Raw genomic sequence first — 16,067 nt, 5'->3', positions numbered from 1 at the left:
CTTTTATAAATATGAAACGCGCTCGGCGCATCCTCTTGTTACCGCCGACGAACGAACGTGGCCGCGGGGTAAGAATAATGGAGAAGCGTAGAGAAACGGAAAATTGCCATGAAAGTACAGATTAAAAGAAGCATAATGCATATTGCGCTTTGCCGGTGCTAGAATTTAATTTACCATCACCGTCTATCGATACTGTTGATGTTAGCGTCTGAAAAACAGCACAGCATACTCCAATCTTAATGTATACTTTATTGTAAAATAAAGAAGTAAATAAAGAAGTAAAATTTCTTTAGAGATACATATTAAGAAATAACATAAAAATTATAACTTATTAATAATAAAAATTATAACTTTTCGTTCGCGAATATTTCTAAAAAAATATTCTAATCCACCAAAAGTATAAATATATATATATATATATAAATAATTGCTTCTTCCCCCATAACCGTTTTAAAGATAAAAGCTAAGAATACAGTCCCCTCTCAAAAAATGCAGTGACTGGATATATGTCCCCGAGGAGCCCGAAGAGTTCCCCTTCTGGGAGACGTTCCGTTCGCACTACAAGCGTAAGCGCGGATTTCAATAAACTCCGCCTCGGAAACGTATCGAAGTCTCTCTCTCTCTCTACATATGGAAATCCAGTTTCGCCCGGCTTTTCTCATGCTTTCCGAGAAGATTCCGGAAGCTCGTATCTCCGCTAAACAGCAGTTCGAATCGTGGCACGGAGCGGAAAAGAGAGAAGAGCGAGTGCATCGAGAAGATGCACACGGGAGAGAGGAAGGGTGGCTAAAGCCGATTCAAACAATCGACGATCAGTGTTCGGTGATCCCGCTCGGAAATAGCCGAAGAAAGGGGGAAGAAATCTCGCAACCTCTCTCTCCCGTTTCGCGAACAATCCTCAGGCGTCGAATAGGCTAAATCTTCGTCGGATGCAGCCGCCTCACGACAGGGAAATAAAAGCGGCGGGATTTAGCGGCGGCTTGTCGATAAATTTTGTATTGATTTATTTATTTTTTTTTTTTTTCCGGGGGAGGATTTGGAAAGGCGATTGTGAAATTCGCGTTATGTAATTGACGAAATGCTCCGTCGAAGCGTAAAGTTTTAACCTAAATAAGTTATGTATTGCTCAAAAGAGAGATATATTTATTGCGAGAAATATTTCGTCAAGTTTGCAATTTTTATGAAACATATTTTATATTTAACTTTCTCGCAATAAAAATTTAAAGTTAGCTTTATGCAAAAAACTTAATTTTAAATTAAGCTGAAGAGAAAGAAAGAAGCTTAAGTTATACTTTATAAGCATAATTTGAATTTAGATAAACAAAATGTATACGAAAACTCTGCAGTGAAAAATAGATAGACTATTGAATATGACATTACTGTTGAGGCGCCAAAAAAGACCTCGTTACCTCGACAATCTTTACTTAATTAATGTTTAATTATCCTAAAATAGTTTCGATTAATTAAAGATAGAAGAAAATCGACGTTTCGACTAAAGAGAATTCCTTCGTGTTCGATACTTTGAAATTCTGTCCGGACTTGCTAAGCCGTAAACGCTAATGCACTTCGGTAACTCAAGATCCATATATATATATATATATGTGTGTGTGTGTGCGCATGCATTTAGCACGTAGCTTTGAAAATCCCAGACCACTTATAATAATGAAATTATTTCTCTCTTGATACGCCAAGACGGCGGTGCTAGCGCGATCTCCGAGGAGATCATAATGTCGACTTTAAATTTTCATCACGGTTACGTATGTTGCATACATTGTATCAAATAAATCAAACATAAACAATGTAAATTTTAAATATTAAAAATTAAAAATCTTTAAGCTATCGCAAAATTGTAAAGCGGTTGCACAAAAATTAAAGTTTATTAAGTTAATAGTCGGTGATCTCGATTGCATTTACTGTTAAATCGCATAAAATCACACAACTAATTTAAGACCGTAATAAAATGTCACTATTTTAAATTTTATACTAACGTTTGTTATTTCCGGAATCGTTCGATTCTGTATCGAGTAAAAAAATCCCATCGTGGTACTCGATAAACGATTAACGACGTTCGATCTTGGCCGGAAATGAGATGGAGACAGCGCCTCGACCCTCAGGTGGTAAAGCCCATCGTGCCGTCTTCGTCTCGTTTCTCCGGTGTGAAATTGCCGGTGCAATCCACCTGCCATCTACTCCCTTCGCATTTTCTCTATCATGAGATAGGAGAGATAGTGTAAGCGAGAGATTCTGCGCGTAAAAGGCCTTGCCGCGGATCAAAGTAATTTTTTCAAAGCTACGTTTTCCCGCGGGGATCGACGAGAACGGCCTAGTAGGAGCGACGATATTTTGGGGATGGGGTATATTTTTGCCTCCAAATTCCTCAAAGCGAGAACGATGGTATAAAAAAAAATTCGAGATGAAAAGATAAATAAAAATTTGATGGACATACAAGTGTTTCTTTGAATTCTTTGCGCGTGTATAGGTTTATTTTTAAAGTGACTCGAGAGAGTTGCAGGGGTAGAACTGCAATTGACAAGTCGGAAACTGATCAAACAAATTTTTTTATTTTGATCAATTTTTACATTTTACAATATCCCATAATCTTATCTGAAAAATAAATGTTATAATTAATGTTACTTCCTTTTTTACCTAAATATAAATACATGTAGATGTATAAAGTTTATTAACAGTTTAATTTTATACTCTAATTGATTTAATTAACGATTCTATATTAATTCTAAGTAATGTTTTAAATAATATAATATAAATAATTTATAAATTGCAAATTTTAATGAATTTTAGGATAAATATTTTTAAATTACAAAATAATTATGTATTGCGTTTTTATTTTATAGAAAAAATTGTAATATATCTTTCAACTGCTACTTCCTTGTAAGAAAAAAAATCTAAGCATTATCCTAGTTTGTGTACTTATCTATGTACTTACTTTACTTCTCACTGAAAATCTTACATTCTCATTCTCTCACAGACGGCATTAAGAAATTAAAAACCACGAAAAACTAATTGTCATAGAAATTGTCATTTCGTTCATCGGCCTCGCCGTGAGCATGGGAAAGAAGGCGAAGAATTTTTAATTAACGAATAGGGAAGAAAATAAAACGAGTTTGCGTAGCCGAGATCGGCCAAGTTGCATGTCCCTCGATGAAGAACAAACGCACGCGACGACTTGCTGATCGAGTAAAGTTGGAACTCGGAGAAGGCTGTTGACATTTAATTTAAATTGAGCGGGGTGCGAGACGAACTTTTGCGGTATCGATCGCAACCGGTTACGGCGATGATGAGAGAATGCTCGTTACATTTGTCTGACTTTCATTCTGTCACGGAATCTCTATAAGAATTATTTAATATTGCAACCACGTTGCTGTGGTTTCGTCCGTGTAAAGGTGCTGGAGAAATTAATAATTTTCTGTTTTCGCTTGCGAAAATGGACATATGTATGTATACGTCTATTTTAAATGATTATACGATTATTAAAGAAAAATAGACAAAAAGGATTCTTTTTTTTTTTTTTTTTTAATTATTCGTGGGGTAAGATTATCTTTGACATAACAAAATGTAATTATCGTGTTATACGAAAGAAAAATATTTTTTAATATAAATTACTTTTTAACATTACATGACATACAATACATCGTATACATATTATTATATATTATAAAAAAATAAATAAAACTATAACAGCAACATGGAATAGATTTGTGCAGATAAAATGAAAAATTTATAATAAATTTTAAAAGAATACAATTTATCTGAAAGAGAAAAAAAGTATTAAATCTATTTAGTAAAAGATATTGACGCGTTTTATAGAATAAACTGCATCAATTGAGTTAAATACATCAAAATTGTTTAATAACTTCCATTCCGAATAATTTTCGTTTTATCTCGGCTTGCTCATTAATTTTCGCGAATAATTCGTCATATGGCTTCGCGTATTTGAGAGATCGACACGACGACGCCAATGTGATGTACCGATCGATGCAATCCATTCGTTTCGGACGTCAGTTCCTTCGTCAGGGACCGACAGTCTCGCCGACACGTCCGTAATTATCTTCGCTTTCCGATCCTTTGAGAATTCCGTGGCAACCCTAATTAACGCGCTACACAGTTTGGCCATTTCGCGTCATAAATATTTTCGACGAGAGATGCGTTCTGTCACGCTTACGTCCGTTCGTTCGCCGCGCCGATATGACGAAATTCACGAATCTAATTTGCCCGAATGTAATTACGAGATATAATAACTTTTTTAACAGTCCCTACTTATAATGCTTATTTAAAACCGTAATAATTATTATTCGATGTCATGTAAATTAATATAGCGATCTTTTCTCATGTATTTATTTTATCCACTCTTCATTTCAATTTAATCTCATCTCATTTTAATTAATAATAATTTTTTGTTACTATGCGTATTCTATATGGCAAATTATCGTTACGATTTTTTAATGCCGATACAAATAAAATAAGATAACATCAGATATATTAGAATAATAAATAGACAAAACAATTTTTAGAAAATCATTTATTTTAAAAAGTTAATCAACTAGTCAACGAACCAAATAAAAGGAGGGTTCTAACAAATTGAAAATTAAAACTTTGAAATTTACAAATGATTTTTATTTAAACCTGTTTCTTCTCAGATTCTGTTTTTTTTTTTTTTTTTTTTTTTTTTCTCTCTACAAGTCACTACTTTGCAATATGCTTTACGTTATGAAAAGAAAAATGTTTTACAATTTATAGAGTTATCTAGAGGGATATATTTTATGTAATAAAATATATTTTATATGTGTGTTCCAGAACTTTGTTTAGTATATTATATTCTGTACGCGTTTATTGTTATGTATTATTATCAAACATAATTTAATGTCGATAAATAAAATTACTTGAAGGAATAAAAATATTAATATATACAAAATATCTAAAGATTATGAATTATAATATAAACAACTTTGGCACGATTACGATCGATTCAATTTCATTCCGCAATCTATTTCGAGCATCCATTCGAGTCGAGATATCTTAGATGAAATTACGAAACTCATTTACGGACACGAAGCTTGATCATCATTTAATAAAGGAAACGTTAAGGATTTTTTTCGACAGAAAGATCATTGTTTCCAGAAAAGTGTATTATATTCTCCTCTTTTCTTGCTACAAGAATACACGCGTAAGTGTGTGCGTGCGCGAGTGGATATTCTTTTACTACGACGTCGCGGATGGCGAAACGCGCCGTCGAGAAAGGTTTGTCTTCGTCAAGACAGCCGAAAAGAGCGGAAAAGCGGCAGCTTTTTAGAAAGCACACTCTCTCTGCCCTCGTCTTCGAGACGATTCACTCGTCGGGGAGAAAGATGGTGTATTGCCCCTTGATAAATGAATAAATCGTCAGTGGCGAGAGGAAATTCTGCACTGTCGAGCCAATCGGCCTCCAACGAATGACGCAACATATTTCGCAACAATACTTGCGAGAGACTATGTTTTGAACCCTCAAAAAGATCTCAGCAGATTCTTTCTGTTTTTTTATTCACAATAAAATAAAATTATACATATATGATATATTATAAATCGCAGAACATAATATAGTTTGTGACAGAATAAAATTACATTAATTTTTAACTTTAGATGAAGAAAGTATTTTTCTTGCGGATTATCATCCCTCGTTCTTGCACACAAGCTCTTTCGTTTTAATTATTAACCCGAGATTAATCCCCGACATAACCCCCGTACAACGCATCCGGCGATGCATCCGACGATTTCTCTCCTCCTTCATCATCGCTACGTCTCGCTCACGCAAGAAACTCGACGCAGGTCGGCAAGAAAATTTCCGCCCCTCGAGAAGGAAAGACAATTTCCTCCCTGCTTAAGGATCCTCATTCTTCCGGCCCTCGTAGCATCCTCGCTGCACCCTCTAACGATACTTGTACTGGATGCGATGGAGGAAGGAGAAGAGAAGGAGAGAGAGAGAGAGAGAGAGAGAATGATACAGTAGAAAATCCGCACGCCCGCGGGATCCAAAGTTTCCAGCAACATGTAAGTGGGTAGTTAAGCCACACGATAGTGACTCCGACTTCTCAATCCCTTTCCCCTTACATAGTAAGGTGGACTTTCTATCCTTTACTCAACTCATCGTCCTAATTAATATCAATTTCGCTAATCTGTAACGCGAGCGTCATTTCGCTCGGTTCTTCTTACGAAGATATTTCTCGATTCCGATTACACGAGTGATTTACTACGACGTCGTCGTTTTCAAATGTGTTCGCGGTCACGTCTATTCAATTTCTACTGCGCGATATTAATGATAACTCGACGAACATTAAAGAGATAAATTTAATATTATAATAAAAAATTTAGATAGAAAAAACTATATTAATAATACAAAAGAAAGATGGATGTTTTATTTATGAATTGGACAAGATTTCAAACGAGATATAAAACTTGCAATTTTAATTAAAATTATCGCCTTACGTAAAATTTTATATCAATAATGAAAAAATATACAATAAAGAATAATGTAATTTTCAAGTAATGAAATTTTCTTGAAAAATATAGCTAAATTGTGGGGTGTTATAGTTTTTTTTTTTTTTTTTATCGGTACGTGATTTATAATCACAATTTTATTTAGGTGGGTTCTTTGCGTGTTCAATATGACGTTACATATTTTAATTTTAAACAACAGTATATAAATACCTATCGATATTATGCTAATATCAAATTTAATACAGATCATGTTTTAGTACAAAGTGCCGACTGTGTAGCGTATGAGTAACATACGTATAGCATGATATTCTAAATGCTAATACGCGGACAATGGGATATACAGAATTTCTAATAATTTCGAATAATCCAATGTTTGTAATCTCAAATTTTGATTTCAATAGTCGGATCGCTAGATTATTGTTACAAAACACACACAAATAATTATAATTAATTTACGATCAGTTATTTAATAAATTAAAATAAAATAATTTTAACGCATTTAATAAAATTAATCTGAGCTGTAATAAAGAACACATTTTCTAATCTAAAGAATATTTCTTTTAGTTTTTATTCTTTTTTCATTTTTAATAATAGTTATCTTAAATCTAATGTATTCTTTACAATTTAAATTGAGAAGCGTAATTGGCAGTATGTGTGTGTTTAATTATCGATAAAATATTTAAAATATAGATGAATTAAAAATCGCATTAGAATTTAGCCAATCAGATAAATTAAAAAATGCAGATTTTAACAAATTAAACACTGAACAGAAACAGAATGCTGTTTCATAATTAATTCTTAATAGAATTTATTTTTATACTTATTTTATTTTGTAGTATTTCTAGATAATAAAAATAATGAAAAAAACTTTTAATTAACTCTTCTTTACAATAATATATGAATATTTACGAAAAATAATCAGTTGTATAATAATGCGATATTTTCAAGATATGCTGTATTTGTAATTGTTGTTACGATAATTAATCGCATCGTTCGCAAAGTTCATTTTCTTCAACGACGAGCTTGCGACGTTTTTTCGAAAGAAACTCTCGCGACGTCACCGACAGAAATAAAATAGAATCTTATTGACACGCTAGAAAAAGAGAGGAGAGTGAAAGGATTTTCCACGTCTAAAGAAGGTCGGCGTTTCGATATCGAACTTGTTACATTCTCCACCGATCGACAAATTCTCAATTCTACTAATTGAGCCGCCGAATGCAATAAGAAGGCAAGAGGGTAGAGCATCTTCTCTCTTTTCTTTTTTTTTTTTAACTTATTCCTTCCATGATTTCGAAGATCCTCGGTATTATGTCACCGACGATGACAAGAATATCGTGGAAGGCAATAAAAAATTGATGAGAGAAGAAGTATGAATTTTTTGATGAATTAATTTGATTAGGTATTGAAAGAGGACAGAGTATTTCTTTAATCTTATAAAGTAGAGCCAGTTTATATTACAAATGAGAAATCTATTTATTGCATTACGAATAATATTTAATAAGAGAAGTGCGCTAAGAAAAATAAATTATATGTATTAGTTAAAGAGTAAAAGCAAATAATTATTACATTTTGTTACATATTTATTACATACTTGATACGATCTCTTTCTCTCGCGATGTTGCTTCAATGTAATTATTCGCAGATTATTATATATTATTTCCGGCGTTGAAGAAGCTAGCAATAGTTATTTGATCCCGCCTGTTTAATTATTAATGCTCGCGTGACAGGATTGAATGACCGGCTGATCTCTCTGAAAATTGTAGAGGCGATAACAGTTTCATGGATCCACCATCTTGCTCGATCTCGATATCGCAGATTAAAGGAAAATGGGAACAAGGATAAAGACCGATGATCGAGAAACTTCACCGGCGAGGTTTACTTTTATCAGGAAGAACGACGGATTGAATTTCAATGTTATTACGGATAAGGAGAGCACTATCGCGCACAGGAGAGAACGTAAGAAAACGAGACCTTAAGAGAACTTTACGGAGACTTCTTCGGAATTTTGCAGAACCATATTCGTGACGCGACTCGCGAAAAGTACGATATTATTTTATAGCGTCGCTATTCAAAACTATCATCGATATTTGTTAGTTCGATGCACTTTATAATCTCCATAACTATTCTCATTATTATTTTTACTGTGAATCTACGATTCGATTAATACAGATACAATTAATTACATTATAAGGAATGGATATAAAAGTTAATGTTATAATTAAACAGTAAAGATGTAGTGTCTATACGTGATGTGCTTTTCTTGCACTCGTCTAATCGTGTCATAAAGACACGAGAGTTCGCCGCAAAATCGTCCTTCGAGCAGTTCACACGAATTTACGGAGATGCGGTATTCTCGAGCAACTCGAGACGTTACGATTAATGATCCTGTTAATTTAATTAATGTTTACCGTAAAAACCGCAGTTGGCTTAGAGTTAGATTTCATCTCGCAGTAAGAAGAAACGAGTAATCCTTGAGATAAGGAATATGAGCGAGGTAATCTTGCCTGAAATAATTACATATGATGTACAGTTTTAGTTATACCTGCGAATATACTGTACGTGTAAAAAGTTCTTGAAAAGAGGTACATTTTTCTTTAATCATAGATAATAGAAATTAAATAAGAAAAAATACTTTTTTATAATAATTACATATATGGTATATTGAAAAATTTATTTAAAATAAAATTAAATAATATTACTTATTTTAATATCTTAAATAATTTCTGTTTTAACATTTTAATATGTCTACAATTGTATTGGATATTAAAAAATAAAACATAAAAGGAAATATCAATTAAATTTCTTTATGTAGGAAGATTGATATTGAATTCAATAAATCGTGATTTTTGACAATATTGTATACACTATAGATAATAAATAATTATTTATATAATAATAAGCCATAATTATATCATGTAACGTTGATTTCATGTATTATTCAGCTCTCATGAAATATTACTCGCACGTTTTACTCTTCTCATAACTCATTTAAAATATTATTTTATAATTTCTATACAAAATAATTTTATATTCTCATATTATATTCTTATCGCATTTAAACGCTTATTTTATATATTTACATTAACGTATAAATCAAAATACGAATTAAGGATCAAACAGTCATATCCATTATCAATGTTAAAATGCAATAAGAGAAATACACCAGAAATATTTTCCTCTTTATCAAAATGTGGAAATGATTATTTATAAAGAAATAAATGTGACACGCTATTCTAATTTCTATCAATTTACATTAATTTATCAGAATACTGCTATTTTAGCAGTTTCACAAAAATAAATCGATTGAATTGACCCATATACATTTCTTTTTCGTTCACTTCAAGAATCGCAAAGTGAAGAGAACAAAGTGACAGTACAGCGAGCTAATTCATTTCCACGAAGGAAATTATGTGGCGTTGCATGCGATTGCAGTTGCAGCGCGCTCGCCGATTATTTGCAGAAACGTAGTCCGGCGTTTTCCCACGATACTTTCAATCCGGTAATTTTAGCGCCAGCGACGCTCGTGTCGCCTCTTTGTGCGATTAATGAGCTAATTTGCACATGCTGCTTTAACGACAATTAGTTTATTGACATTTCGCAAAGACGAGTACATCCATGAATACACAATTGCTCTCGAGAATCAAAGATTTGATACGCGGTTAATTTTAGTTTCTAATTAGGTGGAATTAAAGAAATCAATCCTTTTATACGCGCACTTTATTTAAAAATGTATAATAAAGTCCTAATAATCTATTCCATTTGAAATTTCAGATAAATTAAGAAGTAGATTTTTCTGTAGTAGAAGAAATTTCGCAGATATCGGCATTAAAAGAAAATAAAAATCATAAGAAATATCAGAGGTCATTCCGCGTCGCGAAAAGTTTGCTCGTAAACCTTTAGCTAATAGTCGGAGAACGCCCATAATTAAAAGTGCGTACGCGTGTGCATTTGATAAAATTGATAAAATTGATTGTTGTTCATCAAAATCAGATATATTGCTTATATTGTATTATCGCGCACTCTCAAAGTATTTGTCACAAATTTTCTCCTCTCTATATTGTACTATTCTGAAAATTCAAATCTCGCAAAATCAAGTTTACATGTAGAAAAAAAAATTTATATACATACATATATCTATAAACATATAATAGTATAAAACTAAATTTCTTTTTTTCTCCTCTATATATGCATATTCTCGAAATACAATTTGTTGAAAATTTTTAATGTCAAAAGTTCCTTCCCTTAATTTCAATCCCATCGTATCTCAAATTTTCTCTTTAAGAAGAAAAATAAATTTTCCTTTGACAAGTTTATGAAACTGTAATAAGATTAAAATTATTCGACATCTTGTGCCGAGATCCTTTCGATAAAAGAAAACTTACCGATATAAAATTTTTGCATTATCCAGAAATGTGACGATCCGATAAATTATCGTCTATGCCTCGTTTATGGATCACACAGCTCATTGTCTAATACATCGCTGATCTCGAAAGTTCGCAAGCTCCGGCCTCAACGTTAACTTGGCGGAGTTACGATACTAGACTAGAGGGGCTCGTATCTCGAGGTTTAATGGGATCGGGACAAAGTGGCCGCGAAAATTCCGCAGCGAGATAAAACGAGATAGCAGAGTGGTGCGAGATGCGCAACTTTTAAAACTACGCTGGGAAACATAATTTACTGTCGATGCTATTATGTAGCGCGACAATCCCACTTTGTTTCTACGAGTTAATTGCATGCAAACAATTAATTAACCGCGCGTCCATCGTCGTATTGTTTGTCTTCGCGAATACTTCTCCGAAATGGCCGAAATTTTTCAAATTATTTATCATTGTTTCCACTGATTCCATTAATTTTTAGCGACGCAAAGTGCTAACTTAATTTAGTTAAAGCAAATTTTAGAAATGCACGAAGAGATGATAATTCTTAAATCTCTACTAATATTAATCACATTTTGTTTATTTTAGAACTGATGCCAATCCCTTTTTCTAAATAATGTTAAATTTTTATTTGTTATAGCGCAAAGCTAATTTTTAATGTAATAAAGTTTCATCACGTTTTATATTTACATTGTAAATTTGTCGCGTAATCATAAAAATTCAACTCTCTCGCAACATGACAATTTCTCATATCATTTTGTTAGAGCCGCATAAAATGAAATATTCCATTTATATTTGTTTGTAATGTATACAATTTTATACTAAATATATATAAATATATGATATCACCGAGTTATTATACTAATACGTACGTTAATGCATAACGGTAAAATAAATAAAAGAAAATAAATTAATTTATGATCCTCGTAGAATCGAGATTCTCAATTAAATCTTCCCCTATATATTCTCTCCATTTCAAAGTAAACACTCACGCCGTTTTATTACAGTAATACAAAATTTAATTTTTTTATTATATTCAGTCAAACGTATGCAGTTTTTACTCTATCTCCGCAATGTTGTGGTGCAAGAAACAAACATCGCAACATAATCCAATAACATTGGATTAATAAATGAAAAACAAATATAAACAAACTGGTTGGCTCACTTACCGATTTTCCATTTTACACTGGCTCTCTTGAATTTTGCAGTTGGTTTTGAAATCTTTGTAAATCTGATTGCAAGACTTTCCACGTTGACAAACGTTGAGCGCGTGATTGCACGTTGGCAATGCATCCACTGGATATGGATCCTTGTCTGTAAATACATTTACATACGAATAATTAAACAAACAATTCCTTTAGATACGTTTGTCAAAGATTGATATTAAATAAATCAATAAGAAATAAATCAAAATGATAATAAATAAAATTAAAGCTTGACATAGAAAACATCCATTTCAATGAGCAAATTAAAGTTTATGGATTTTAACAAAGCAATGATTATTCTCATAGTCAAGATCATTTATCTATCTACGTTCGCGACTCATTGTCAATGCACGTTTTTGTTTTCAAATACGGTCGCGCTTCCCTTTCGCACTAAGCCCACCCATTGTTTGTCAAAGAAGTAAAGAAATAGGCTGTTGACCGACCATTCTCTTATCTTGCTTCACTTATCTTATCAAAAATCAAAAAATCTCTGTAGAAAAATATCTAGCTAGTTCTCACGTATCTGAAATTTTTAATTTTACCTAAAGAAATATATGCAACCTAGTAATATATACACTCTACAAAACTAAAGAAAATTCGAGAAAGCTGCACTTTTCCGTCTCTAGGAACATATAACGAAGTTTGTTCAAATTTTTACAAACTTTTATAGAAAGAGTCATGCTTGTGTATGAAATTGTTTTGACTTTCTTAAAATTTTTTGGAATTGCAAACTATGAAGTATGTAAAGTTTAGTAATCTACCTCTTGATCTGTATTACTTGACACATAACATACATATATACGTATATATATATATATATATATATATATATATATATATATATATGTAATTTAGCTTGCGGTTCGGGGGCCGAATTTTTTTGCAGCCTTCCCGCTTCCGCTTCCTTTTTCGAGAGTGAATTTAATCTCATTAAGTGCCGAAGCTTCCTGGTTTCGTAGCCGGAGCCGGTTACGCTGCGGGGTTCCCATTATCCGTTCCCGTATGACCGGCTTTTGGATAAATGTAATTAAGCCGCGATCCGGAGTGGCCTAATTGCGCAACTTATTACCTCGTCGAATTATATTCACCCCTCTTTGCCGTAGTTTAGCCGAGTTATAGTTAGTCGTCGATCTACGTAACTAATTTCTATATAAGCTGGATAAGAAAATGTATTTTAGTTTCTGTTCTAACTGATTTAACTGTTAAATATATTATTGGCATTAGCCAATAATATAAATTAACAAAAATATAACATTTAATTAAATGTACTAACTTTAAATAAGAGAACGTGCTTACTGTGTCAATAATTTTACGCCGTATCAATATTAAATTAAAAATAGAAAATGGGTATAGTTTAAATCAGAAAATATATAACTAAAACCGTTAAGACGCGTAAATATAAAATTGTTGATCCGTACGGTGAATCTAAAATTTACGTTTCGATGTCTGAAAATATCTGTCTATAAAGAGCTTTCTCGAAGATAATGATTTTTTCTAGAATGAAGGATAGGAATTGGAAATGCAAAAAATAGAAAAGATACAGAGACGAAGAGATAGAACGAGCAGAAAAAGTGCACCATGAAAGAATTATCTGTGAATCATTTGGAAAAGTTCAACGGCGTGAATCGAGTGAGAGAGTTCTCGGGAAAATCAAAACAATAAAGCTTGTAGAAGTAAAATTATATAGGATGGCAAAGTAATATAAAGATTTCATCAGCCTTTCATTTTGTCTTTAAAGAAAAATGCCTGACAATAAGTGATTATTTCACTTGTGCATTTTCCATAATGTTGTCCGCGATCGATGTTTTTGCCTTTACATAGAGAATTTATGTAGTTTAAAAAAAGCATTATAAAATAATTCCAAGTGTTGACAGAAGAAATAACGTATTTATCATTCTCAATTATCATCGCAAAATTAAATCAATAATATGCATACATATGCATGTAATTAAAAGTTAACTTTTCTTTTGCAATTTATCGCAGATACGCAGATCTTTACCTTTCCATACTACATAGTCGCACGGATGGTCAAACAGGAAGTTCTGAAAGCTGTTGCAGTCCGGATCGACATGCGGCTCCCTGCAGAGGCACGTCGGTCGGAAGTAAGTGAAAGCCTGTAGGGTACGCAGAGCCGCTTGACACTTAGTCACCGTCACCGTCGAGCAAGCCACTGCAAACGCGAAATTATTATTAAAGCGACGCAGCGATGTCTCGGCCGGGTATGACAAATTACACGTGCGAATTTTATCACGCGATAACGGCTATCGTGCACAAATTGGCATGACAGCATAACATATAAGCTTCATGTGACTCTAATAGCACGCTAAATATAAGTCGTTGTAATACTAGAATTTATGCGCAGAGTATTTTTATCTATCGAGAGAGTCTTATATATGCTTGTGCTTTTAAATTGATATAGATGCACGGGATGATTTTAAATCGCGAATGTGCAAGCGCAAAACACACAATATCATAACGTTTTCTCGCACGATCATTATTTGCGAGAGAGAGACTTCGTTTTGCGAGAGATTGTTGTACAATACGATGAAGCGAGATCTCCGCGGAGTGATTAATTTCTCTATAGATAAGTTCTGTTCTCCTTCGTTCCCCATTTTCGTGTTGATCCGATCAGTTTCATCGGCAACAATCCAAAATCATAGAGCGTACAAATAATTGGTTAAATTGTCTCGTGTCTATAATCATATTGAAATAAAACTAACATATAACGAAAACAAATCTATGAAAACAATTTATGAAACAATCATAAATACAAAAAAAAAAAAAAATCAAATATTAAAATTTTAGTGATATGTTTACGAAAACATGTCATATTATTACTTAAGCATAATAATTATAAATAATAACGTATTGTGTAGAAGGTGTCCAGCTATGGTAAATGTATAAATACAATATGGACACATCGGATTGTGTCGAATGTCCGCACATGGTTGTTGAATTCGAAATAATCATGAAATTTGGACAAAAGTAATTATGCAACGCTCGAGTAGATTTATCAATAATATAGTGCTATGTTGTAATGTAACAATAACAATTATTCGCTATGGCGCATGTTCGTGCATTAATCGTGTCGCAACTATATGATGGCATTAATGCGAGTATTACACAACGTTTACCATATGATTTTCTTAATTTATTTTTTGGTTAATAAAAGAAATTTTGTCTTTACAAATTTATTATTTATTAAAAAAAAAAAAAAGAAATATTTGCAGTAGAAAAATTAAAAAAAAAATGTCCAAGTTTTTTTCTTTTTCTCTATATGTATTTTCTTTTGATTTTTAAAAGCTTAATTTTTTAACTTGCATTCCACAATTATTAAACAAATATTTACGATTTGTTGATTTTGATTGTAATAAAGATTGATTGTGAGTAAGCACATCTAAATGTATTAAGATTATGAAAAAGAGATTATTTCACAAAGATCTGTATAGCAGACATAAATAACTAGCTAAAACTATGATTAAAACACTCTGTTTAACGATCGATATTAATATTTTAAATATATATATATATATATATATATATATATAGGTATTACGCAATATGTTTTTTTTTGTGTTTTTTCCAAAAGATTTGGGAGTGGCTTTTTTAAAAGACCTCCAAGCAGTGAGTAGCTTGGGGTTTGCTATGCTCGTATTCATTATTGTGAGTCCCTGAAGAAAAATTTATTCGACGACTGCGAATATATAATACGCATACTATTTTCTCCCTTCACTTTTTTTACACAATGAATAATTTTTTATGAAACATTATATTTTTCGGCGCGACTAAGACGATGTTCTAAACCTTTTCTATTAAAACAGACTAAAGACTTTATTCAAGATTCCAGCTTAATTAGTATAACGTCGTTCAGAAAAAAAAAAAAAAACGAAAGTGAGAGAGCGTCTTAATTGCTATCCCAAGACACCGTAAGTTTCATAATAACTGAGCGGTGCCATATACTATAAGTAATGAATCCAGATGTTGGCGTTACCGTCGA

The 16,067-nt window shown here is 32.4% G+C and overlaps 1 protein-coding gene across 4 annotated transcripts in view; it reads right to left on the bottom strand.

The window, feature by feature from the left end:
* Gfrl (Glial cell line-derived neurotrophic family receptor-like) overlaps positions 1-16,067 on the bottom strand; it is a 286,917-nt gene that overhangs the window by 119,918 nt on the left and 150,932 nt on the right. For all 4 annotated transcript variants that reach the window (XM_070308329.1, XM_070308330.1, XM_070308331.1 and 1 more), the window contains exons 3-4: positions 14,070-14,240; positions 12,035-12,179 (exon numbers count right to left, since the gene is read on the bottom strand). In XM_070308329.1, the coding sequence (XP_070164430.1) occupies positions 12,035-12,179; positions 14,070-14,240 (316 nt within the window). The remainder of the gene's footprint in view (positions 1-12,034; positions 12,180-14,069; positions 14,241-16,067) is intronic.

Source organism: Polyergus mexicanus, unplaced genomic scaffold, assembly GCF_030449975.1.
Source record: "Polyergus mexicanus isolate NDT 795.1 unplaced genomic scaffold, iyPolMexi1.0 SCAF_15, whole genome shotgun sequence".
In the NCBI taxonomy this organism is placed as follows: Eukaryota; Metazoa; Arthropoda; class Insecta; order Hymenoptera; family Formicidae; genus Polyergus; species Polyergus mexicanus.
The sequence above is the reverse complement of the archived record's forward strand: the minus strand, read 5'-3'. Positions and strand labels throughout refer to the sequence as shown.